This window comes from Lolium rigidum, chromosome 5 (genome assembly GCF_022539505.1).
Source record: "Lolium rigidum isolate FL_2022 chromosome 5, APGP_CSIRO_Lrig_0.1, whole genome shotgun sequence".
NCBI classification, from domain to species: domain Eukaryota; kingdom Viridiplantae; phylum Streptophyta; class Magnoliopsida; order Poales; family Poaceae; genus Lolium; species Lolium rigidum.
In genome coordinates, this window is record NC_061512.1 from 166538725 (window position 1) to 166562815 (window position 24091).

The 24091-nt window shown below is 43.1% G+C and overlaps 1 protein-coding gene across 1 annotated transcript; it reads left to right on the top strand.

The window, feature by feature from the left end:
• Positions 1-8156: 8156 nt before the first annotated feature.
• On the top strand, positions 8157-12149 carry LOC124652885 (meiotic recombination protein DMC1 homolog B). Its single transcript, XM_047191930.1, has 15 exons — positions 8157-8235; positions 8322-8442; positions 9243-9334; positions 9494-9565; positions 9673-9711; positions 9899-9956; positions 10039-10084; positions 10534-10579; positions 10674-10735; positions 10839-10905; positions 10989-11081; positions 11165-11233; positions 11343-11421; positions 11508-11674; positions 11880-12149. Exons 2-15 carry the CDS (start codon positions 8343-8345, stop codon positions 11922-11924), a joined length of 1035 nt encoding a protein of 344 aa, XP_047047886.1. The 5' UTR covers positions 8157-8235; positions 8322-8342; the 3' UTR covers positions 11925-12149.
• The last annotated feature ends 11942 nt before the right edge of the window (positions 12150-24091 follow it).

The following is a 24091-nucleotide window of genomic DNA, read 5'->3' on the forward strand; positions in this document are numbered from 1 at the left end:
CATTTACATTACGAATTATAGTTCAAACTATTTGAAAAACTAACTGTGAGTATTTTGAAACTCATATGATCATGCATTGGTGAAATCAAACACCAACTATCCAAATTTGAGGAATAACCTTCAAACTTGACCTTTTGACCAATATAATAACATAAATCCAATCATACATGATATGGAGCACTATTCACAAGTATAAAAGCATTCACAAGATATTTATTAACAAATGCCACTTGGCTATCCAAAAATAAATCATATGAGAGGATAATCTCTATGCCACATAGGATGAAAATATCTACATGACTTGCATCCCAAGCTTTGCCACCTCATGCTCAAAGGATTGCTATGGATGAGGGCATGACAACCAAGCACCTTACTCATCAAACCAAAACAAGAGTCACCACCTATGTGTCATGATACTAGAGCTTGCCCAAGCCTATAAATAGAGCCACACCCTTCATCCATTTGCTCATCTAGTACCATGATACAAGGGATCAAACACTTGAGACCTTCCATGTGAATTAGCTAGGATCAAGATGAAGAATCTAGGAGGTGGAGGCATACCACAAGATGAAGGGTTTATCAGATTTCCTGAAGAACAAGCTACATAAGATTGCAAGGTAGAATTCCTAGGCAAACCATATATTTAGAGGATCATATCATCACCTCTTAAGTAGGATCTTATGATATTCCAAGATATTGAGAAGTGAGAGAAGTTATAATATTAACCATAGCCATGTCCATACAAGAATACTAGAGTAGTACTAATCTTAGTTGTTCAAGACAACATTTGATCTTGGAGGTGAGAACCCTATTCCAATAGCAATAACTTAGGAAACCAATTCCATCATCATCACAACTTGGTATTAATTATAAACCCTAATAATCTAGGATGAGTGTGATGAGAGGAATAATAAAGAGAGATTAGTGAAGAATCAGTTAATCTTGTCTAATGCATGATTATACCTTGTAGATATAGATGATGAGTTAAACCCATATGATTAATAGATCTCATGTATCACATAAAATAATAAGTATATCACTAGTAGTTAACCCCAAACCAATCCTCATGCCTTGTATGGAGGAGTAATGCCATTAAACCTAAACCTTGTTTATCCAATTCCATCATCATCACAACTTGGTATTAATTATAAACCCTAAGAATCTAGGATGAGTGTGATGAGAGGAATAATAAAGAGAGATTAGTGAAGAATCAGTTAATCTTGTCTAATGCATGATTATACCTTGTAGATATAGATGATGAGTTAAACCCATATGATTAATAGATCTCATCTATCACATAAAATAATAAGTATATCACTAGTAGTTAACCCCAAACCAATCCTCATGCCCTGTATGTAGGAGTAATGGCATTAAACCTAAACCTTGTTTATCCAAACACTAGAGACAACTCTAGAATTACCTTGATACAAGAATTCTAACTAAGAAAGGAGGAGTAACTTTAGCCAATTTAGCATAACCCTAGCTTATGCTCATATCCTAATTCTAGTTGTGTATCACTTGGGTGATTACAACTAAAACCCTAGATCCCAATTAAGTTCCAATACATGTATCACTTGGAAATATAAGTAGAACCATGCCATACCTCATGCCTGTTCATATTTCAAATAGTGAAGCATCACGAAAACCCTAAACCCTTTCACATAGGATCCACTCCACATAATTGTCCTAACTTGTGTATCATGGATCACAAATATAAACCCAAGCCATATATATCTTAAGCTTAAATGTCATTTAGGTGGTTAGTGTAAAACTAATATTAAACCCTACCTTTCCATCCTAGTGGACCAAATGAAGTAGTGTTCTATAAAATTAAACCATCATTAGCAAATGCATTGCTAATTATAAGCATAGAATCCATCTTAATTAATTAAAGCTAAAGTTTACTAAAACCAGATTAGTGATTATAGAACTTTATCAACCATCTTCCTAAAACCCTAAGACACCATCATACACATAAAATCATGAACCAATTCCATACCCTTTACCATTTGTTAAACTCAAGACATAATTAAATTATATGTAAGTAATCACTAAGGTTAAGTACTAAAAAAATAGAATGTGTTCACCATGCACATATTATAAATTTTCAAATCATTTAAACAGAATTGGTTCCCTAAACCCATTTCTATTTTATTCAAGCCTCACAAGATATCAATTAAATCCTAAATTAACTATTTGTTAAACAACAAAACTATGCAGTGAGCATCACAAGTTGTATTGATATTCAAATAATTTAGAACCTGCAAAACAAAATAGAAATCAATTTGAATTCAAATAGCAAATTCAAATACAGAAAATAAAATAAAATAAAAGAGAGAAGAGAGGAGGAGCTTACCTGTCCACCACAGCAGCCTAGCAGCAACCCACAAGGCAGCCCAACACCATCTCCACGAACCAGCCCGGCCCAGCCCACGTACCTGTTCGGGTCAAATAGAAGAAAAACGAAGTCGTCGTCTTCTCCATGGTCGACAACGCGACGGAGATCGCCGGCCACATCCTCGTCGACGATAAGCTCGTCTCGGACGTCGTCAGTAGTCTCAGAACCTCGCTCAATCATTCTCGCGTCCGAGCCTATCTTAAATCATCATGATTCGCGCCTGAAACCCTAACACGCATGACCGCCACATCCTGGTCGCAGGTCGCCGATGCTCGCCATCGATATATACCTCGCTGGGAGCTATAAATAGGAGAGGAGAACCTCCATGGAAGCCCTAATCTTCGCCACCTCACCCATCCTCTCCAACCCTTCCTAGTTCCCATATTTCTCCAGTATTTGTCGCCGGCATCGAGGAAGAATACGGCGATAGGAGCCACCTCAGTCTCCGGCGCGTGGTCGAGGAGAAGCGCCTTGGCGCGTAGGTCATCTGGGAGAAAGCAGGCATCAAGGGAAGCTCGGAGCTGGGCGAATTTCATCGTTCCCTTCCTCAGTACCTCGCCGGTATTGGCGAAATCACGCTCGTCTCCGTCGACAATCAACTCCGGCAACCACACCATCGTTCTCAGGGTAAGATTGCGCGTCTGTAGAGCCTACTCTCGCATCCTAGAAGCATTTGTAGCTCCAGATTGATAGTTGGCCGGAGTGCACCGCCGCGGGACATGATTTCCGACGAAGCTCCGGTGACCTATAGCTTGTTCCACCACCACCATAGTGTTCCCCATCCTCTTTTCATTCAAATGCAACTAACGGTAGGTCTGGGGGTGCCCTGTAGCGGTGGCGCCGTCGTCTACTGGTCGCCGGCGTCAAGCCGATGTCGCAGCCGACGTGGCGTGTGGGGCCACTGGTCGTTGTTGACTGGTCGTTGCCATCGTGGCAGCTGACCCAGTCAACGACCCCACATGTTTGTCTCTGTGGGTAAAAACAAAGCGGTATGTTTAGTAATTTCCATATAGTTTAAAAACCAGAAAATATTTGAAACTTTGGAGAAATAGATAAAATTCATTTTAGCTCAGAAAAATATAAATAATATATCAAAATGCTCACAAAAATAAACTCTATTCAAATAAAATATAAACTAAAAATGTGTGTGAAAATAAAAATCCACTTATTTTTAACTTTGTTAATTATGTCTTGTCATTTATTTAAAACACAATTTGAATTCAATAAATTAGTTAAGTTTAAAAATTAAATAATAGAAATTCATTAAGTAAATAAATGTTAAGATTAATTTTTTAATTATCTTTTCATTAACTCAAATATTAATAGTAATTCATAAACCCTAATTTGCAAATTACTATTTTCCATTTTCTTTAAATAATAGTAAAGCAAGAAAATACTAAAAGATAATATTATTTTGGTAATTCAAAACTTGTTTACATAAACATTCTTTAGTTAACAAGTTATTATTTTAGAACCTAATAATAATTATAAAACCCTACTTTCTAATTAAACCCTAACTACTAATTGTTTTAATTCTTAAACCCTCTAAAAATTAATAACATGTTAAATTTATTATTAACTTTATTTCAAGTACTTAATCACATTAACTCTAGCACTAATTATTAATTTTAAGAATAACATCACAATTTAGGAACCTAGTTCTAAAATAAATAGAAACCCAACCTTATTATTTTATGTGATCATCCCACATTTGAATCAACTCTAAAACCCTAGTTGTTTATTCCATATGATCATATGAACTTCACCTTTACTTGTAGAACCTTAATAAGCAACAAATGAATGCATGTTCATGATCTACTAAAATAAAACTAGGTCCATTCACATGAAGTCATCATTTCATGTCTTTACTTTTGAATAAACCTTATATGATTCATTAGTGCCACTTAGGTATAAACCCTAGCCTGTTACTTTCATATATCACCATTAACCATCATTCTTAGTATCACACCATTGAATCAACCTCAAGTATCATATCCTAGTAGAACCATAGTGATCAACCATAACACCAACCTTAGGTAGTAATTCACATCACATGCTCCTATCCCACTAAAACCTATTTAGGATATAATAAACCACCTAGCTTAGAAACCATTAGTGATTACTTAGTGAAGCAAATGTGAAGCCATAGTAAACCCTAACTCATAGCAACACCTTGACCATCATTCTTTGATATGATACCCATAATCAACCATAGTAATAAACCTACCAATACTTGCTACATATAGACCAATTCTACTTAAGAACGCAACTAGTCCCTATTAGAGAACTAAATGAATTCACTAGTAAACCCTAGTAGCACTTAGCTCCTACTTGTAGTAATTCTTGTTCTTTATCAAACATGTTCTTCAAAAGTTATTCTTTTGAAGTATAATATAAGTAATCACCAAGCATGCACAGTAGAACTTAAAACTGACAACTACTCTTTATTTATTATTCCACCACAATTCCTTTGTGTACATGCTTGTTATGATGCATTATATCACTTTCTTATGCTATTCATATAACTAAACCCTCATAAGAACCTTGTTTGAGAACCATTCTAAAAGTGCAACACACCTTAAAGAAATCTTTACAACTCACCCATCCTAAATCATCGAGGTTAGGTTACGCTCGGGATGATTGCATCTCATACTATGCATTATAGCATTTTTGCCAGTTCTTTAAACATTGTCCTTACCGGACAATGATGGTATTTCAGAATTTGGAGTTATCACGTATCGAAGCTTTTGCCTGCATAATCTTGCAGTCAAGAAAGGCAAGTTCATCGCTTGCTCATGTTAATTGATTATTTTTATCAAACTATATGCAAAGTACTATACTTATCATTCTTGCATTGAAAAGCAAATATTATTTTACAAGTATGAATATGACTATGTGGTGGGCAATGGAACCATGGTATGTGTTGATTGGTGGAGGTTCCATTGCAAGGGTACTACTCATCTAGGACTAAGTACCAATGCCGTCCAGTGATTCTAACGCCGTACATATCGCGTTAACCATAAGATCTATAATGGCTCTGGAGAAGTCAGCTGTATCTTTTCCCTCTCGCATATCAACGGACTATTAATAAGGGTTGCCTGGGTCGGTCTATCTTTTGGTAAAGGTGAGGACGATGGTCCGTAACGGTCTACCATGAGATATATGAGAGGGCAGACTTATTAAAAGTCTATGAAGGATTGTAAGGGTTGTCCGGGTTGGTCTATCTATGGTGTATAGGACATGGCATACTAATTGTTCGGAACGTTCTACCGTAATGGTATAGGGGAGAACAAATGCCTAGGTAGGTCTCTCCATAGATAAAGGGCAGGACAGACTTACAAAAGGGTGGGTCTGCGAGGTCGCGGAGAAGGCAGTGATTGGCTTGGATCTTATACCTGTCCTCACACCAAGGAAGTGTGGACGGAGAGTCGGAGACTATAGGCCGGTTGGCAACAAGGATAAGTTCTCTTATGGAAAAAAAGTAACGCACCTCTGTAGAGTGTATCAAATTGTGGCTTGTCACTCCCTGTTCCGGGAAGGGAACTACGAACGCGGCAGGAAAGGAACTCCGTAAAGTTCTGTTCAACCTGTGAAGACTGGCGTGCATAGTTTTCAGAATAAAATAAACCTTTTGAAGAAATGCTTACGAAAACTTGCATTCGCCTATGACTTTCTGGTCTATGGTTGTAGCTAGTGCATGATACACCTATTTCCTAATATGAACTTGCTGAGTACGCTCGTACTCATTCCCTCACATTTGAACCCCCTTCTTAGATCAAGGCACCGAAGGAGAAACTACCGTGGAACCCGAAGACAAAGGAGACAACTGCAACAAGATGAAGAATCCAATCAAAGAAGTCAATGGAGTCAACTCCTGCATCAACTAGAGTGGAAACTTAGACTAGTAATAGAAGGGAATCTTTCCCTAATCCTAGCATTTAAGTAGCTAGATTTCTATAGCAAGCCAAGTAGCTCTTAAAGTTAGTCTACGAGTCATTCTTCTGGAGCTTTATTTGAAGTTTTACCTCACTGTAAAGTAGGAGGCTGTGTTGATCTTATGTAAATAGTTCGTGTGTACTTCTATAGACATGCCTTGGACTCGCATATGTTTCTGTTGTACCACTCCGAGGGATGTAATATGAGTGGAACGGTGTTTCACTTGTGTTATATCAACGACTTGTGTACTACACCATGCAATGGTACGCTGGGTCACCACAGTTGGCTAGTCCTTCCTTGGCATTTGGGGAGCCAAGGGAGTGTGTCATTACCGACACGAATCTCGCCTTCCTCTCCATCGATGTTCACCGAGGGCCACGGGCATGCGACACCAAGGTCGAGGTTCTCACCCTCACTTGAGTATCATGACAACGACCCACTCAGCAGGTTCGATCCCAATCCCTTCTCGGCATCCGTCGACAATTAGGCTCCTCCCCGCGCAACTCCAACCTCAACCTAGCCTACACTAGCTCGTCGGCCCTGCGACAATTCCTTCATGCAAGACCTCATCCAAACCGGCTCGACCACCGCCGCCACGTTTACCCAGGAGGAAGCCGAGGCCTACAACAGGGATGATAAAGAGGAGGATGAAGTGGAGGAGGTGCCCCCACCCCAGCTGGCATGGCCGCCGAGAAGAAGAAGGCCGTGAAGCCACACATAAAGGGCAAAGGAAGCCGATGCCCCAAGTGGAAGTCCAAGGATGGTGCCTTCGACCCGAATACATCAACACCGAAGGCCTAAGAGGGGCGCCCCATTGTGAACAAGAAGTCGAATTGGCAAGGGATGTAACTCCGAAATCAGAGAGGTTGCAACCATACATCGAGAAGTGCATCGCCAATGCCGCGTCAAATGCTATCTTGAAGGAGAAGCAAGCCGTCTTGAGAGATGAAAAGTATGGCACAAGTTGGATGGTGATGTTGGAGAAGCAAGGCGTCAATATCGGGCTCCTCAAGGCCAATGTTGCGACGAAAAAAAAGGAAGGAGGACCTGGCTCTCATGACGGCTGACACATCAACGATGGATGAAGAGGTGAAGGCGTGGTATAAGGAGCAACACAACCTCATTTTTTAAAGAAATGAGAGCACCACCAACGACTTCTGCATCGCCGGTGAGTTCTACACCACCAACGACTTCGGCTACCCTGGAGGCACCTTCTACCCCAGTGGAGGATGTATCTACCATTTGAATTTCTTGGCTATGTAATATGTCACCAAAATTGTTGCTATTTTATTTGCCGAGACATTGAACTTGCAGCGAGTTGGGCGAGGCAGTGATGAACTCACGGTGTTTTGGTGGCACGAAATGGATGTTCAAATCATTTTGTTTATTGTGGGCCAAAAAACGCCGTTTTGGGGAAACATATATAGGACACGGCTGGAAGCCGGTGCCCTCCAATAGAACGCCAAGCATTAGCGCCCCCGTACGGCCCATTCGAGGGCAATGCCGGATGCCGTATTGAAAACTTAAAACCTCAGGGAAGGAACAAACAAGACTGTTCAGCTATCAGCATTTCATCTGCCCCCGGGATCACATCCACACCATGGTCGCCATCCATGAACACCATTTCTTGATTGGCACGTCGCTGTGCCTCCCGTTCAAAATTTTGAAATTCGAACGAGCCGTACAAGCTTAGCTGGCAGCAGCAAACTTGGGCTGGATGTCACGGCCCACGAGCTCTACGCAGGTCGGCTTGGTCGAACCGGAAGGCCCTTCAAATACTCCCCACCCCACAGGCTCACAGCCGCAGCGAGCGATCCCCACCGGCACCACCACCTCTCTCTCCCCAGTTCCGCCTCGCTTCCTTCTCCCCAAGCCCTGCACGCGAAACCCGTCTCGCCCAGGTCTGCTCCTCCCTCCGCCGCTTCCACTCGCCGTCCTCGCTTGCGCGTTCCGGCGCTCGTGCCTAACACCTTCTCCCCCGACGCAGGCGCGCGCGCGGCCGGGAAGGATGGCGCCGTCCAAGCAGTACGACGAGGGCGGGCAGCTCCAGCTCATGGAGGCCGACCGCGTCGAGGAGGAGGAGGAGTGCTTCGAGTCCATCGACAAGCGTACGTTCGCCGCCTCCCTACCCCTCTCCTCTCCAACCCCCACCCCAAATCCCGTCTCCGATGCTGCATTTACTTGCCTGTTCGCGCGCGTGCGTGCGTCGCGCGCTTGTGGTTGTGTGGGGGTTGGACATGCGCTCCGGTTGCTTCCGCCGCTACGTTCGCGCGTTTAGATCGCGATTTCGTGCTGTTTCGAGGCGAATCTGACGCGGGCTTGGCCTCCGTACGTGCTTCGTTTTGCTGTGCAGCGCGTGGTTGTGTTGCGTTAGGTTTTCCCCCCAATTTCGTGCGCTCCGGGGCTGAACTAGCGCGCTGTGTAGCCTAATTTTGTGCGGATTTTCTCACCTCCCGAATTTGTTTCTCTGCATCGGCTAGTTGGCAGTAGTAATCGGTGGATTGTGCCGTTTTTTCTCATCGGGTTCGTCAGAATGTAGCCCCATTTCGAGCCTGTTACCCGTTTAATCCGACTTACTGATCACTCATCTGTGGAACACTTTCGAATTCGTAACTATGACTAGTTCAATCGCGTGCGTTCTTCGTGGATATTTGAACTAATTATGGATGTGTTTTCGTGCACTTCGAGGCGTATGTTTTATGCCCGTGTTCCTCATCTGTTCCACAATTACTGATGCCTTGTCTTCCGCGAGTTTTAGCAACTTTCAGCGCTGGTTTGGGTGTAATGCCTGCTTCTCCTTTGTTTCCGCGATCCAGTTAGCCCTCTTCATGCACTTTGTCCACTGCCATGAATTTGAATCCCGAGAAACCTTCCTTGTAAGGCTGCAACTAATCACTCGTCCAAACAGTGATCACGCAGGGAATAAACGCAGGAGACGTGAAGAAGCTGCAGGATGCGGGGATCTACACTTGCAATGGCCTGATGATGCATACCAAGAAGGTCCCAATCTCGACACCCTAAATCTGCATGCCTTCTCCCTAGATATTTTGGTTGCATACTGAAGTTAATTCCTGGTGCATGACACATGTTTTGCTTTCGGTTGTTCCATCTCTTCAACACATGGCTGATACTGTTTCTACATATGTATTCATCTCGCAGAGCCTTACAGGGATCAAGGGCCTGTCTGAAGCAAAGGTTGATAAGATCTGTGAGGCTGCTGAAAAACTTCTGGTATGATTCAGTTATTCCGTTTGCATTGGATTCTGGTTCTGAAACTTCTGTGCCATCAGTTCTGTGTGATACAGTCTTCTGAAATCTGTATGCAATTTGGTTTTCAGAGTCAGGGTTTCATGACAGGAAGTGATCTCCTTATCAAGGTAAGGATGCAGGAGCTAAGCTACTGATGAAGGATGAGCATACAGTTTAGGGCTGTTTTGTCAGTAGTGCTACTATACTAATCTGACTGTAGATAATAGTTTGTTTCGTGATTGTGCTTGAGTGCTTTCATTACTGGACGTGTAGATGTGCTTTAGGCTGTTTGATTTACTTTTGCTTATTTTGAAGCGGAAGTCTGTTGTTCGGATTACCACTGGGAGCCAAGCGCTTGATGAGCTGCTTGGAGGTAAACATATGTCGTCCTTGGTTCTGTTCTGGTTATTTTGATGTTCTGCTCTAACCTGTTCACATATTTCCATAATTTGAAGGAGGGATTGAAACACTCTGCATCACAGAGGCATTTGGAGAGTTCCGGTGAGTGAATGTTCCAGTTACCTTTTTTTCCTGAATTTTTTGTGCGGAGCACCTATTAGTTGTATCATTGAAATGTATGATGTGTGGCTATAGTCTGCAATAGATGTATCTAGTCCTAGCAGTTTTGTCAGTACATATTGGTAATAGTCTGACAAGCTTCTAGCGGTATTTATGGCAGTGCATACAGCAATTCCTAAGCATGCTTCATGTGCTTTTAACATTGTATAAGTGTCACTTGTTACATGCCAAAATTCAAACATATCACATCAATATTATTATCACTATATTTTCGTGATGCAAGACTAATATCATGCAATACAGACATGCTCTTATTAATTAATGTGGAACAGTTGTAATGCTGACTTCAGAGTCCATTTGTTACTCAATTTCTCAATTCAGTCCCAACTTTCTGACATTGATCTCCATATATTATTTACTTGGTCTTGCAGGTCAGGAAAGACCCAGTTGGCTCATACTCTTTGTGTCTCCACTCAGGTAAATTTCCTGCATTGGAGTATGTCAATGGAACCTTAGTAGTATTACAATAGGAGCGATTTCTAACTTCCACTGTTTAACAAATGAACCACAGCTTCCACTCCACATGCATGGTGGGAATGGGAAGGTTGCCTACATTGACACTGAGGGAACATTGTATCCTTTAAATTTCCTGAGCAATCACTCTAGCTGATTTGCTCAGTGAATTTACTTACATTCCTGTATTTCTCCAAACTGTTTCCCTTAATGGAGTTTTCAGCCGCCCTGAGCGCATCGTGCCAATTGCTGAGAGATTTGGGATGGATGCCAATGCTGTTCTTGACAATGTATGGCTCGTGTTATCTCTTTTAATCCATTTAAGAACGAGTATATCAAGACCTTTGTTTGATCCTGGTTGTTTCTGGTATAGATCATATATGCTCGCGCATACACCTATGAGCACCAGTACAACTTGCTCCTGGGCCTTGCTGCCAAGATGGCTGAAGAGCCTTTCAGGCTTCTGGTAGGCATAACCTTGCTGCAAATTTTATAAGTTGATACATCTGAACTGTGCTTATGTGTTTTTATTTTACCTGGAAATGATAGATTGTGGATTCTGTGATTGCCTTATTCCGTGTCGATTTCAGTGGTAGGGGTGAACTTGCAGAGCGTCAGGTATTCTATTGTAACTGCCTAACTACGTCAGAAAATAAAGAAACTCATGAAATAATCGATAGCTTCCAGTTTATATACTTGCTTAACTGTATGTGCTCTGGAACTGCAGCAAAAACTGGCTCAGATGCTGTCCCGCCTTACAAAGATTGCTGAGGAGTTCAATGTTGCAGTGTACATCACCAACCAAGGTGTGCTTTCCAATCTAATCTTGTCTGTTCCAAGAAAGAGTTCCTTAGATTATGATCTCAAACCATAAGTTTTGTCCTTGTTCCAGTGATTGCGGATCCAGGTGGTGGTATGTTCATAACTGACCCCAAAAAGCCGGCGGGAGGCCACGTGCTGGCACATGCAGCCACCATCCGGTTGATGCTGCGGAAAGGCAAAGGCGAGCAGCGCGTCTGCAAGATCTTTGATGCCCCTAACCTTCCTGAGGGAGAAGCAATATCCTTTACTCTAAGCATGTTTACTGCTTGTGCTATTCATTGCTTTAACTATTAGTTGTTAAGCTCTTGATAAAAAATGCTTTGCTCAGACTTGCACATCATATATATAGTTTAATTCTAGCCGCTAACCTCCATGACTGAAAGGTTCACATAAGTTGGCAATGATCAGATGTCGAGAAGTTGTTTCCCTTGACCACCAACACGTTTTCCAGATCACAACAGGCGGGCTGATGGATGTGAAAGACTGAATGTTCATCCAGGCGCTTCTCTGTCTTATCTGTTGATATGTCTGTTAGCAAAATCCATAGCATGTGTAGGCTTTGACAAAAGCTACTGCACAGTTACTCTGTTCTTGCCACTGCGGAGAAATTAGGAAAAACTATGTTGTTTATATACCTTCTGTTGGTTATTCTGTAAGCTCGCAAGGTCAAGCAATTGTAACGAGGACAAAGTTTTCTCCTGTTCTTTGCTTCCCTAAATAGGTTCTGTCTTGTACGAAAATGAAATAGGTTCTGTCTTATAATTGTTTCTCTCAAGATTCTTGCATAGAAACTGCATCGATAGTCATATGCTTTGCGTACTTATTACACTGCTTTATCTTCCATTATCTATGCCTGTATGAGTAAAAAATAGTTGCTGATTATCTTGCACGGAGCTCCAATTTTCTTGATGTGGCTCTCCTGTACCAGGTGTACTTTGTAAGGCCATAGTTTCAGCTATTTTTCTTGCATGGATTCCACACAAAATTTCGTTGTCCAGGCATATTTCTTGTAGTGCCATAGTTATCTTTGAGAAATTTGTAAGGCCGTGGTTAAACCACTTCCAGTTCTTCATTGCTTATGCTTTCGTCAGCCTGAACTCTGTAGAAGGCAAGATTTTTATTGCTGTCAAATATTTTTTTGTTGGTGACAAGAACAGTCATTCATCATGAACTTCCCAGTGAGCAATACCACCGGTGACTGAGGTGAGAACATCAGGGCTCTACTGATCATGGTTACAAGAGTGGCAGGTGAAAAAGAAAAACATGGCACTGGTACCACTTTTACATTGAGTAGTAGATAAACAATTTGCTGGGAAAACAGGAGCTAGTTTTGCATCATAGTTGCTCTAGGAACAGATCAAATTGTGGCGCTCTGCTCCTGTCCTAGGTTTACTACATACATTGAGAAAGGGACAGTGCCGCCAAACACCAAAAAAAAGAAAAAGCTAACTGGAGCGTCGACGGCGTAGGTCATGATGCAGTGGGCAGCGCGTGGCGGCAGAGGGGGCAGACGCAGCTGACCCGGAGCCACTGCGAGATGCAGCAGTGATGGAAGCAGTGGTCGCACGGCATCTTGCTGACCATGTCCTCCGCCTCGAAGTCCTTGAGGCACACGGCGCACTCAGTCTGCAGCCTAGCGCCGGCCGCCGCCCAGGTTATCGCCTTCAACTCCTTGACGGCCTCGCGCGAGGCCGGGACTCTGGGACCCAGCCTGAACCGCTCCCCCTCCTCGTGGTAGCTCTGCTGCCAATGGTCTTCTTCGCTGCGTTGCTCGGAATAGTCAATCCAAGGCACAGGGCGGCCAAGCGCCCAATCCTGTAAGCTGCGATGGAAATACTCTTCTTGGCTCTCTTCCACGACTTCCTCGTAGATAATTGTGGTCGACATCCTCTCTGGCTCCATCTACGATAGAAGGAGCAGGTATGGCTAGGAGAGGCAGCTAGGGGCAAGATGCGGAGGCTGGAGCCACCAGATCTTACCAGATCTATAGATGGAACGGAACGGATCGGATGAGATTGGATTCCAAGTTAAATCGGACTCAATCCACCAGTCGATTCAATCCATTTGCAGCGGTCGCGGCGATGGGTAGCGGCGATCCAGGTGAACCTTGCCGGTGGACGGAAAAGCAACGGGTTGGGGCGGCGGCGCGACAGCGACAGCGCCAGCGCCAGCCGAGGGATTCGTGTCTAGAGGAATGCTCCTCCCCTGGCTTGGCAGTGGGTTCGTTTGGGGCAAGAGTGGGGAAATTCAGATTTTGGGGAGTTGAAAGCGTGGCCCGAGCTTCTCAAATTAAAATCGAAGACGTATTTCCAATGGAAAATGCTTATCACCGGACCGATCTCGTTGGCGCGATCGGTCCCTCTAGCTCCCCAATGGAAAATGCTTAGGGCATCTCCAACCGGCCGACCCAAACGGACGCGCTGGGCCATCTGTTTTGGGCCGTTTGCGTGCCCGAGCGGACGCGCGGACAGCGCCCCGCGTCCGCGCGTCCGTTTGGGTCGCGCGGTGCGCCCAACGCGGCAGATTTGGGTCGCGGCGCCATATGGTATGTTTTTCTTGTAAATTCACTAGAAAAACGCAAAAAAATATTATATAAAATATATAAAATAGTACAAATGCTCAAAATGTATTACACATTACATAGTCCATGTAATCAAGGATAAAGTATTATTGAAATAAAATGAAAAACGATACAAATGCTCTAGGCTTCGGGATTTCCTTCATCATTGTTGTTTGCGGCATTGTTGCCTACGTGCTTGCCACATGTGCTCGACCAAATCAGCTCGAAGCTGGTTGTGTACAGACTAGATCTCGAATTTCATGGTGCGCATGAAGAATGTCCCGGAATGATGCCGGAGCACCTTGCCGAGGAGTAACCAACTCTCCTTGGCCTTCCCGATCAATATCAAAGAGTGAATCATCCCGCTCTACCTCAACAATCATGTTATGCATGATTACACAAGCGGTCATCACCTCCCACAGAGTTTGCACATCCCGGTGCTCGGCAGGGTGTCCGACGATAGCCCAACGAGCTTGGAGGATGCCAAACGCCCGCTCGACATCTTTCCGGCTGCCTCCTCGCTCTTTGGCAAACCTTGCCTCCTGCTCCGAGTTGGGGTTCCGGATTGTCTTAACGAGTGTAGCCCAAGGTGGATAGATACCATCGGCAAGGTAGTACCCCTTCGTGTAGTGGTGGCCATTGATCTCAAAATCCACATCGGGGACCGACCGTACGCTAGCCTATCAAACACCGGAGAGCGCCGCAGAGACATTGATGTCATTGTGCGAGCCAGCCATTCCGAAGAATGAGTGCCAAATCCATGTGTCATGGGAAGCAACAGCTTCAAGAATGACCGTGCACCCCTCGGAATGGCCGTCGTATACCCCCGCCAACCAAAGGGGCAGCTTCTTCCACTCCCAGTGCATGCGTCTATGCCGCCAAGCATCCCGGGAAAACCCCCGGAAGCGTTGATCGACAACAGACGAGCCGTGTCCTCCGCATTAGGTTGCCGGAGGTACTCGTTTCTCCGAACGAACCGATCACAGCTCCGCAGAACCCGTACATCGATTCCAAGCCGGTTGACTCACTCATGCGCGTGTAATCATCTACGAAATCACCGGCAACGCCATATGCGAGCATCCTAATCGCTGCCGTGCATTTCGGTACGAAGAGAGGCCTACCTTGCCAATTGCATCCACTTTCGCACGTAGTAGTCGTCGTAGATCTTCACGGCATCCATTATCCGGCGGAACAGCGGCCCGGTCATCCGAAAACGACGGCGAAACATGGACGGCACGAACAATGGCTTGGGTTTGAAGTAGTCGTTGTAGAGCTGGTCGTGGCCGCGTTCTCTTTGCGGTCCAAGGCGGCCGCGCGCCCGGCAAGGACCCCCGATGCACGGGGATTTGCGAGACGACGTGCTCGTGGATGAGCAGAGCGCAAGATCCGTGAAAAAATCGTCGTCGGACTCCTCTTCCGACGACGTGTCGATGAAGTTCTTGAAGTAGTACTCGTCGTCGCCGTCCACCATGATCCGAAAAGGGACACATTTTAGTTCGAGCATTTGACCGAACACCTCGCAGCGGAGGCGATCCAAATGCTTCGTAGCGACTCGCGAAGCGGCCGTCTCGTACGCCGTCCGGTCCGGATACACGAGGCAGGAGAGCTCACCTCCGGCGGAAACGGCGCAGCTGCGAACGGCGGGAGGTGTCGCGACGGTGAGAGGACAACAGCGGCGGCGGCGGCGTCCTCCGACTCTGCTACGACGCGGCGAAAGCAGCGCGGGACCTCGACCTATGCTTCCGCCCCGCTTGCCGGCGGATCGACGACGTTGGCCGGCGGCGACGCGCTCCCAAATCGCCGGTCCGTGGGTGGCGGCGGAGCGGTGGGGAGGTGTGGGCGACGGGCTTGTGTTTTGGGAGGCAGACAGGCGGGCCAGGGGCGGACAAGGGAGGACGCGAGCGACCGAGCCTTTCGCGTCCGCGGCCACGCAAACTCGTCCAAGATTTGGGCCGGGTTTGGGTCGTCCCGGACGCCGCGGCCATCCGTTTTAGGGATGGGTCCGCGCGCTGGGCCGCGGTTTTGTCCGTTTCGACCCATCCGGACGCGCGGGCGCGGGATGGGTCGCCCGGTTGGAGATGCCCTTATCACCGGGACCGATTCGTTGGCCTGCGCGCCTGCTTTTCTTGTCTCACTGTTTGCCTGCATGCATCGCTGCACAGCTTCCATATGTATGTCTGCCTTGTTTGACCCACACGGACAGGAGTTCGCGTATACTAGCTGGGCTGCTCTCTTCCACCATACAATTTAAGCTTTCTTATGTGATGGGACTCTTTTTATTTTATTTTATTTTTGAAAAGAGGGTAAAAGCTTTGCCCTATTCCATTAATTAAGAAGAAGAAGAATAGTTTTTACAACACACCCCGCTCGAAGCAAAAGGGGGCTACTCTCGCGGCATTAAATTACTCATACACTTATCACCCGCCAAAACCCAAAGTCTAGCCTCTAACTTGATGTTGTTGAAAAGCACCGAGGGTGGCGCATGCTTGTTTTTGAAGATCCGAGCATTTCTTTCGTTCCAAAGCTCCCAAGACACAAGAAGGGCTAAGGAAGCCACTGACACGCGTACAGCACGCGACCGTTGGGAACCCCAAGTGGAAGGTGTGATGCGTACATCAGTAAGTTTCCCTCAGTTAGAAACCAAGGTTTATCGAACCAGTAGGAGTCAAGAAGCACGTTGAACGTTGATGGCGGCGAGATGTAGTGCGGCGCAACACCGGGATTCCGGCGCCAACGTGGAACCCGCACAACACAACCAAAGTACTTTGCCCCAACGTAACGGTGAGGTTGTCAATCTCACCGGCTTGCTGTAACAAAGGATTAGATGTATAGTGTGGATGATGATTGTTTGCGTGAAAACAGTAGAACAAGTATTGCAGTAGATTGTATCGATGTAAAAGAATAGGACCGGGGTCCACAGTTCACTAGAGGTGTCTCTCCCATAAGATAAATAGCATGTTGGGTGAACAAATTACAGTTGGGCAATTGACAAATAGAGAGGGCATGACAATGCACATACATGATATGATGAGTATAGTGAGATTTAATTGGGCATTACGACAAAGTACATAGACCGCTATCCAAGCATGCATCTATGCCTAAAAAGTCCACCTTCAGAGTTATCATCCGAACCCCTTCCAAGTATTAAGTTGCAAACAACGGACAATTGCATTAAGTATGGTGCGTAATGTAATCAATAACTACATCCTCGGACATAGCATCAATGTTTTATCCCTAGTGGCAACAAAGACATCCAGAACCTTAGAACTTTATGTCACCGTCCCGGATTTAATGGAGGCATGAACCCACTATCGAGCATAAATACTCCCTCTTGGAGTTAAGAGTAAAAACTTGGCCGAGCCTCTACTAATAACGGAGAGCATGCAAGATCATAAACAAAACATAGGTAATAGATTGATAATCAACATAACATAGTATTCTCTATCCATCGGATCCCAACAAACACAACATATAGCATTACAGATAGATGATCTTGATCATGTTAGGCAGCTCACAAGACCCGACAATGAAGCATAATGAGGAGAAGACAACCATCTAGCTACTGCTATGGACCCATAGTCCAGGGGTGAACTACTCACACATCACTCCGGAGGCGACCATGGTGGTATAGAGTCCTCCGGGAGATGAATCCCCTCTCCGGCAGGGTGCCGGAGGCGATCTCCTGAATCCCCCGAGATGGGATTGGCGGCGGCGGCGTTTCTGGAAGGTTTTCCGTATCGTGGCTCTCGGTACTGGGGGTTTCGCGACGAAGGCTATAAGTAGGCGGAGGAGATAGGTCAAGGGGCGACGCGAGGGGCCCACACACTAGGCCGGCGCGGCCAGGGCTTGGGCCGCGCCGCCCTAGCGTCTGGTCACCTCGTGGCCCCACTTCGTATCATCTTCGGTCTTCTGGAAGCTTCGTGGCAAAATAGGCCCCTGGGCGTTGATTTCGTCCAATTCCGAGAATATTTCCTTACTAGGATTTATGAAACCAAAAACAGCAGAAAATAGCAACTGGCTCTTCGGCATCTCGTTAATAGGTTAGTGCCGGAAAATGCATAAATATGACATAAAGTATGCATAAAACATGTAGATATCATCAATAATGTGGCATGGAACATAAGAAATTATCGATACGTCGGAGACGTATCAGCATCCCTAAGCTTAGTTTCTCGCTCGTCCCGAGCGGTAAACGATAACAAAGATAATTTCTGGAGTGACATGCCATCATAACCTTGATCATACTATTGTAAGCATATGTAATGAATGCAGCGATCAAAACAATGTAAATGACATGAGTAAACAAATGAATCATATAGCAAAGACTTTTCATGAATAGTACTTCAAGAAAAGCATCAATAAGTCTTGCATAAGAGTTAACTCATAAAGCAATAATTCAAAGTAGAGGTATTGAAGCAACATAAAGGAAGATTAAGTTTCAGCGGTTGCTTTCAACTTGTAACATGTATATCTCATGGATATTGTCAACATAGAGTAATATAACAAGTGCAATATGCAAGTATGTAGGAATCAATGCACAGTTCACACAAATGTTTGCTTCTTGAGGTGGAGAGAGATAGGTGAACTGACTCAACATAAAAGTAGAAGAAAGGTCCTTCAAAGAGGAAAGCATTGATTGTTATATTTGTGCTAGAGCTTTGGTTTTGAAAACATGAAACAATTTTGTCAACGGTAGTAATAAAGCATATGTGTTATGTAAATTATATCTTACAAGTTGCAAGTCTCATGCATAGTATACTAATAGTGCCCGCACCTTGTCCTAATTAGCTCGGATTACCTGGATTATCACCGCAATACATATGTTTTAACCAAGTATCACAAAGGGGTACCTCTATGCCGCCTGTACAAAGGTCTAAGGAGAAAGCTCGCATTGGATTTCTCGCTTTTGATTATTCTCAACTTAGACATCCATACCGGGACAACATAGACAACAGATAATGGACTCCTCTTTAATGCTTAAGCATTCAACAACAATTAATTTTCTCATTAGAGATTTGAGGATGTTTGTCCAAAACTGAAACTTCCACCATGGATCATGGCTTTAGTTAGCGGCCCAATGTTCTTCTCTAACAGTATGCATGCTCAAACCATTCAACTCATGGTAAATCGCCCTTACTTCAGACAAGACGAACATGCATAGCAACTCACATGATATTCAACAAAGAGTAGTTGATGACGTCCCCAAGAACATGGTTATCGCACAACAAGCAACTTAATAAGAGATAAAGTGCATAAGTACATATTCAATACCACAATAGTTTTTAGGCTATTTGTCCCATGAGCTATATATTGCAAAGGCGAATGATAGAAATTTAAAGGTAGCACTCAAGCAATTTACTTTGGAATGGCGGAGAAATACCATGTAGTAGGTATGTATGGTGGACACAAATGGCATAGTGGTTGGCTCAAGGATTTTGGATGCATGAGAAGAATTCCTCTCAATACAAGGTTTAGGCTAGCAAGGTTATTTGAAACAAACACAAGGATGAACTGGTGCAGCAAAACTCACATAAAAGACATATTGTAAACATTATAAGACTCTACACCGTATTCCTTGTTGTTCAAACTCAATACTAGAAATTATCTAGACCTTAGAGAGACCAATTATGCAAACCAAATTTAGCAAGCTCTATGTATTTCTTCATTAATGGGTGCAAAGTATATGATGCAAGAGCTTAAACATGAGCACAACAATTGCCAAGTATCACATTATCCAAGACATTTTAGCAATTACTACATGTAGTATTTTCTGATTCTAACCATATAACAATTTAACGAAGAAGATTCAACCTTCGCCATGAATATTATGAGTAAAACCTAAGGACATATTTGTCCATATGCAACAGCGGAGCGTGTCTCTCTCCCACACAATGAATGCTAGGATCCATTTTATTCAAAAAAAATAAAAACAAAAACAAACCGACGCTCCAAGCAAAGTACATAAGATGTGATGGAATAAAAATATAGTTTCACTAGAGGAACCTGATAATGTTGTCGATGAAGAAGGGGATGCCTTGGGCATCCCCAAGCTTAGACGCTTGAGTCTTCTTGAAATATGCAGGGGTGAACCACCGGGGCATCCCCAAGCTTAGAGCTTTCACTCTCCTTGATCATATTGTATCATCTCCTCTCTTGATCCTTGAAAACTTCCTCCACACCAAACTCAAAACAACTCATTAGAGGGTTAGTGCACAATAAAAATTTACATGTTCAGAGGTGACACAATCATTCTTAACACTTCTGGACATTGCACAAAGCTACTGAAAGTTAATGGAACAAAGAAATCCATCAAGCATAGCAGAACAGGCAATGCGAAATAAAAGGCAGAATCTGTCAAAACAGAACAGTTCGTAAAGACGAATTTCTAACAGGCACCAGACTTGCTCAAATGAAAATGCTCAAATTGAATGAAAGTTGCGTACATATCGGAGGATCACTCACGTAAATTGGCATAATTTTCTGAGTTACCTACAGAGGATTAGGCCCAGATTCGTGACAAGCAAAGAAATCTGTTTCTGCAGCAGTAATCCAAATCTAGTATGAACCTTACTATCAACGACTTTACTTGGCACAACAATGCACAAAACTAGGATAAGGAGAGGTTGCTACAGTAGTAACAACTTCCAAGACTCAAATATAAAACAAAAGTACTGTAGTAAATACATGGATTGTCTCCCATAAGCGCTTTTCTTTAACGCCTTTCAGCTAGGCGCAGAAAGTGTGTATCAAGTATTATCAAGAGACGAAGCACCAACATCATAATTTGTTCTAATGATAGAATCAAAAGGTAACTTCATTCTCTTTCTAGGGAAGTGTTCCATACCTTTCTTGAGAGGAAATTGATATTTAATATTACCTTCCTTCATATCAATGATAGCACCAACAGTTCGAAAAAAGGTCTTCCCAATATAATGGGACAAGATGCATTGCATTCAATATCCAAGACAACAAAATCAACGGGGACAAGGTTATTGTTAACGGTAATGCGAACATTATCAACTCTCCCCAAAGGTTTCTTTGTAGAATTATCAGCAAGATTAACATCCAAATAACAATTTTTCAATGGTGGCAAGTCAAGCATATTATAAATTTTCTTAGGCATAACGAAATACTTGCACCAAGATCACGTAAAGCATTACAATCAAAGTCATTGACCTTCATCTTAATGATGGGCTCCCAACCATCCTCTAACTTCCTAGGAATAGAAGTTTCGCGTTCTAGTTTCTCTTCTCTAGCTTTTATGAGAGCATTTGTAATATGTTTTGTGAAAGCCAAATTTATAGCACTAGCATTAGGACTCTTAGCAAGTTTTTGTAAGAACTTTATAACTTCAGAGATATGGCAATCATCAAAATCCAAACCATTATAATCTAAAGCAATGGGATCATTATCCCCAATGTTGGAAAAAATTTCAGCAGTTTTATCACAAGCAGCTTTCAAGCAGCTTTAGCAGCTTTGCATAGTTTTTCACGCTTTGCATTAGAAGTGGAAACATTGCCAACACCAATTATTTTACCATTATTAGTAGGAGGTGCAGCAACATGTGGAGCATTAGCATTACTAGTGGTGGTAATAGTCCAAACTTTAGCTATATTATCTTCTTTTTCATTTTCTTCTCTTTCCCACCTAGCACGCAATTCGGCCATCAATCTTATATTCTCATTAATTCTAACTTGGATGGCATTTGCTGTAGTAACAATTTTATTATTATGATTTTCATGAGGCATAACTTTCGATTTCAAGAGATCAACATCAGCAGCAAGACTATCGACTTTAGAAGCAAGTATATCAATTTTCCCAAGCTTTTCTTCAACAGATTTGTTAAAAGAAGTTTGTGTACTAATAAATTCTTTAAGCATAGCTTCAAGTCCAGGGGGTGTGTTCCTATTATTGTTGTAAGAATTCCCATAAGAATTACCATAGCCATTGCCATTATTATAAGGATATGGCCTATAGTTGTTACTAGAATTGTTCCGGTAAGCATTGTTGTTGAAATTATTATTTTTAATGAAGTTCACATCAACATGTTCTTCTTGAGAAACCAATGAAGCTAACGGAACATTATTAGGATCAATATTTGTCCTATCATTCACAAGCATAGATATAATAGCATCAATCTTATCACTCAAGGAAGAGGTTTCTTCGACAGAATTTACCTCCTTACCTTGTGGAGCTCTTTTCGTGTGCCATTCAGAGTAATTAATCATCATATTATCAAGAAGCTTTGTTGCTTCACCAAGAGTGATGGATATAAAGGTACCTCCAGCAGCTGAATCCAATAGGTTCCGCGAAGAAAAATTCAGTCCTGCATAAAAGGTTTGGATGATCATCCAAGTAGTCGACCCATGGGTTGGGCAATTTTTAACCAAAGATTTCATTCTTTCCCATGCTTGTGCAACATGCTCAGTATCCAATTGTTTAAAATTCATTATGCTACTCCTCAAAGATATAATTTTAGCAGGGGGATAATATCTACCAATAAAAGCATCCTTGCATTTAGTCCATGAATCAATACTATTCTTAGGTAGAGATAGCAACTAATCTTTAGCTCTTCCTCTTAATGAGAAAGGGAACAATTTTAATTTTATAATGTCACCATCTACATCCTTATACTTTTGCATTTCACATAATTCAACAAAATTATTGAGATGGGCAGCAGCATCATCGTAACTAACACTGTAAAATTGCTCTCGCATAACAAGATTTAGTAAAGCAGGTTTAATTTCAAAGAATTCTCTCAGTAGTAGCAGGTGGAGCAATAGGTGTGCATAAGAAATCATTATTATTTGTAGTTGTGAAGTCACACAACTTAGTATTTTCAGGAGTACCCATTTTAGCAATAGTAAATAAAGCAAACTAGATAAAGTAAATGCAAGTAACTAATTTTTTTGTGTTTTTAATATAGAGTATGCAAACAAGACAGTAAATAAAGTAAAGCTAGCAACTAATTTTTTTGTATTTTGATATAATGCAGCAAACAAAGTAGTAAATAAAACAAAGCAAGACAAAAACAAAGTAAAGAGATTGGGATGTGGAGACCCTTCCCCTTGCAGCGTGTCTTGATCTCCCCGGCAACGGCGCCAGAAATTTAGCTTGACACGCGTACAGCACGCGACCGTTGGGAACCCCAAGTGGAAGGTGTGATGCGTATAGTAGTTAATTTCCCTCAGTTAGAAACCAAGGTTTATTGAACCAGTAGGAGTCAAGAAGCACGTTGAAGGTTGATGGCGGCGAGATGTAGTGCGGCGCAACACCAGGGATTCCAGCGCCAACGTGGAACCTGCACAACACAACCAAAGTACTTTGCCCCAACGTAACAGTGAGGTTATCAATCTCACCGGCTTGCTGTAACAAAGGATTAGATGTATAGTGTGGATGATGATTGTTTCCAGAAAACAAGAGAACAAGTATTGCAATAGATTGTATTCGATGTAAAAGAATAGGACCGGGGTCCACAGCTTCACTAGAGGTGTCTCTCCCATAAGATAAATAGCATGTTGGGTGAACAAATTACAGCTTGGGCAATTGACAAATAGAGAGGGCATGACAATGCACATACATGATATGATGAGTATAGTGAGATTTAATTGGGCATTACGACAAAGTACATAGACCGCTATCCAGCATGCATCTATGCCTAAAAAGTCCACCTTCAGGTTATCATCCGAACCCCTTCCAATATTAAGTTGCAAACAACAGACAATTGCATTAAGTATGATGCGTAATGTAATTAATAACTACATCCTCGGGACATAGCATCAATGTTTTATCCCTAGTGGCAACAAAGACATCCACAACCTTAGAACTTTCCGTCACCGTCCCGCATTTAATGGAGGCATGAACCCACTATCGAGCATAAATACTCCCTCTTGGAGTTAAGAGTAAAAACTTGGCCAGAGCCTCTACTAATAATGGAGAGCATGCAAGATCATAAACAAAACATAGTTAATAGATTGATAATCAACATAACATAGTATTATCTATCCATCGGATCCCAACAAACACAACATATAGCATTACAGATGGATGATCTTGATCATGTTAGGCAGCTCACAAGACCCGACAATGAAGCA

Coding starts and splice junctions, on each gene's coding strand:
- LOC124652885 (XM_047191930.1), top strand. CDS start 8,343: ATGGCGCCGTCCAAGCAGTACGACGAGGGCGGGCAGCTCCAGCTCATG. Junction 9,957..10,038: donor GCTTGATGAGCTGCTTGGAG/GTAAACATATGT, acceptor CATAATTTGAAG/GAGGGATTGAAACACTCTGC. Junction 11,234..11,342: donor GTGAACTTGCAGAGCGTCAG/GTATTCTATTGT, acceptor CTGGAACTGCAG/CAAAAACTGGCTCAGATGCT.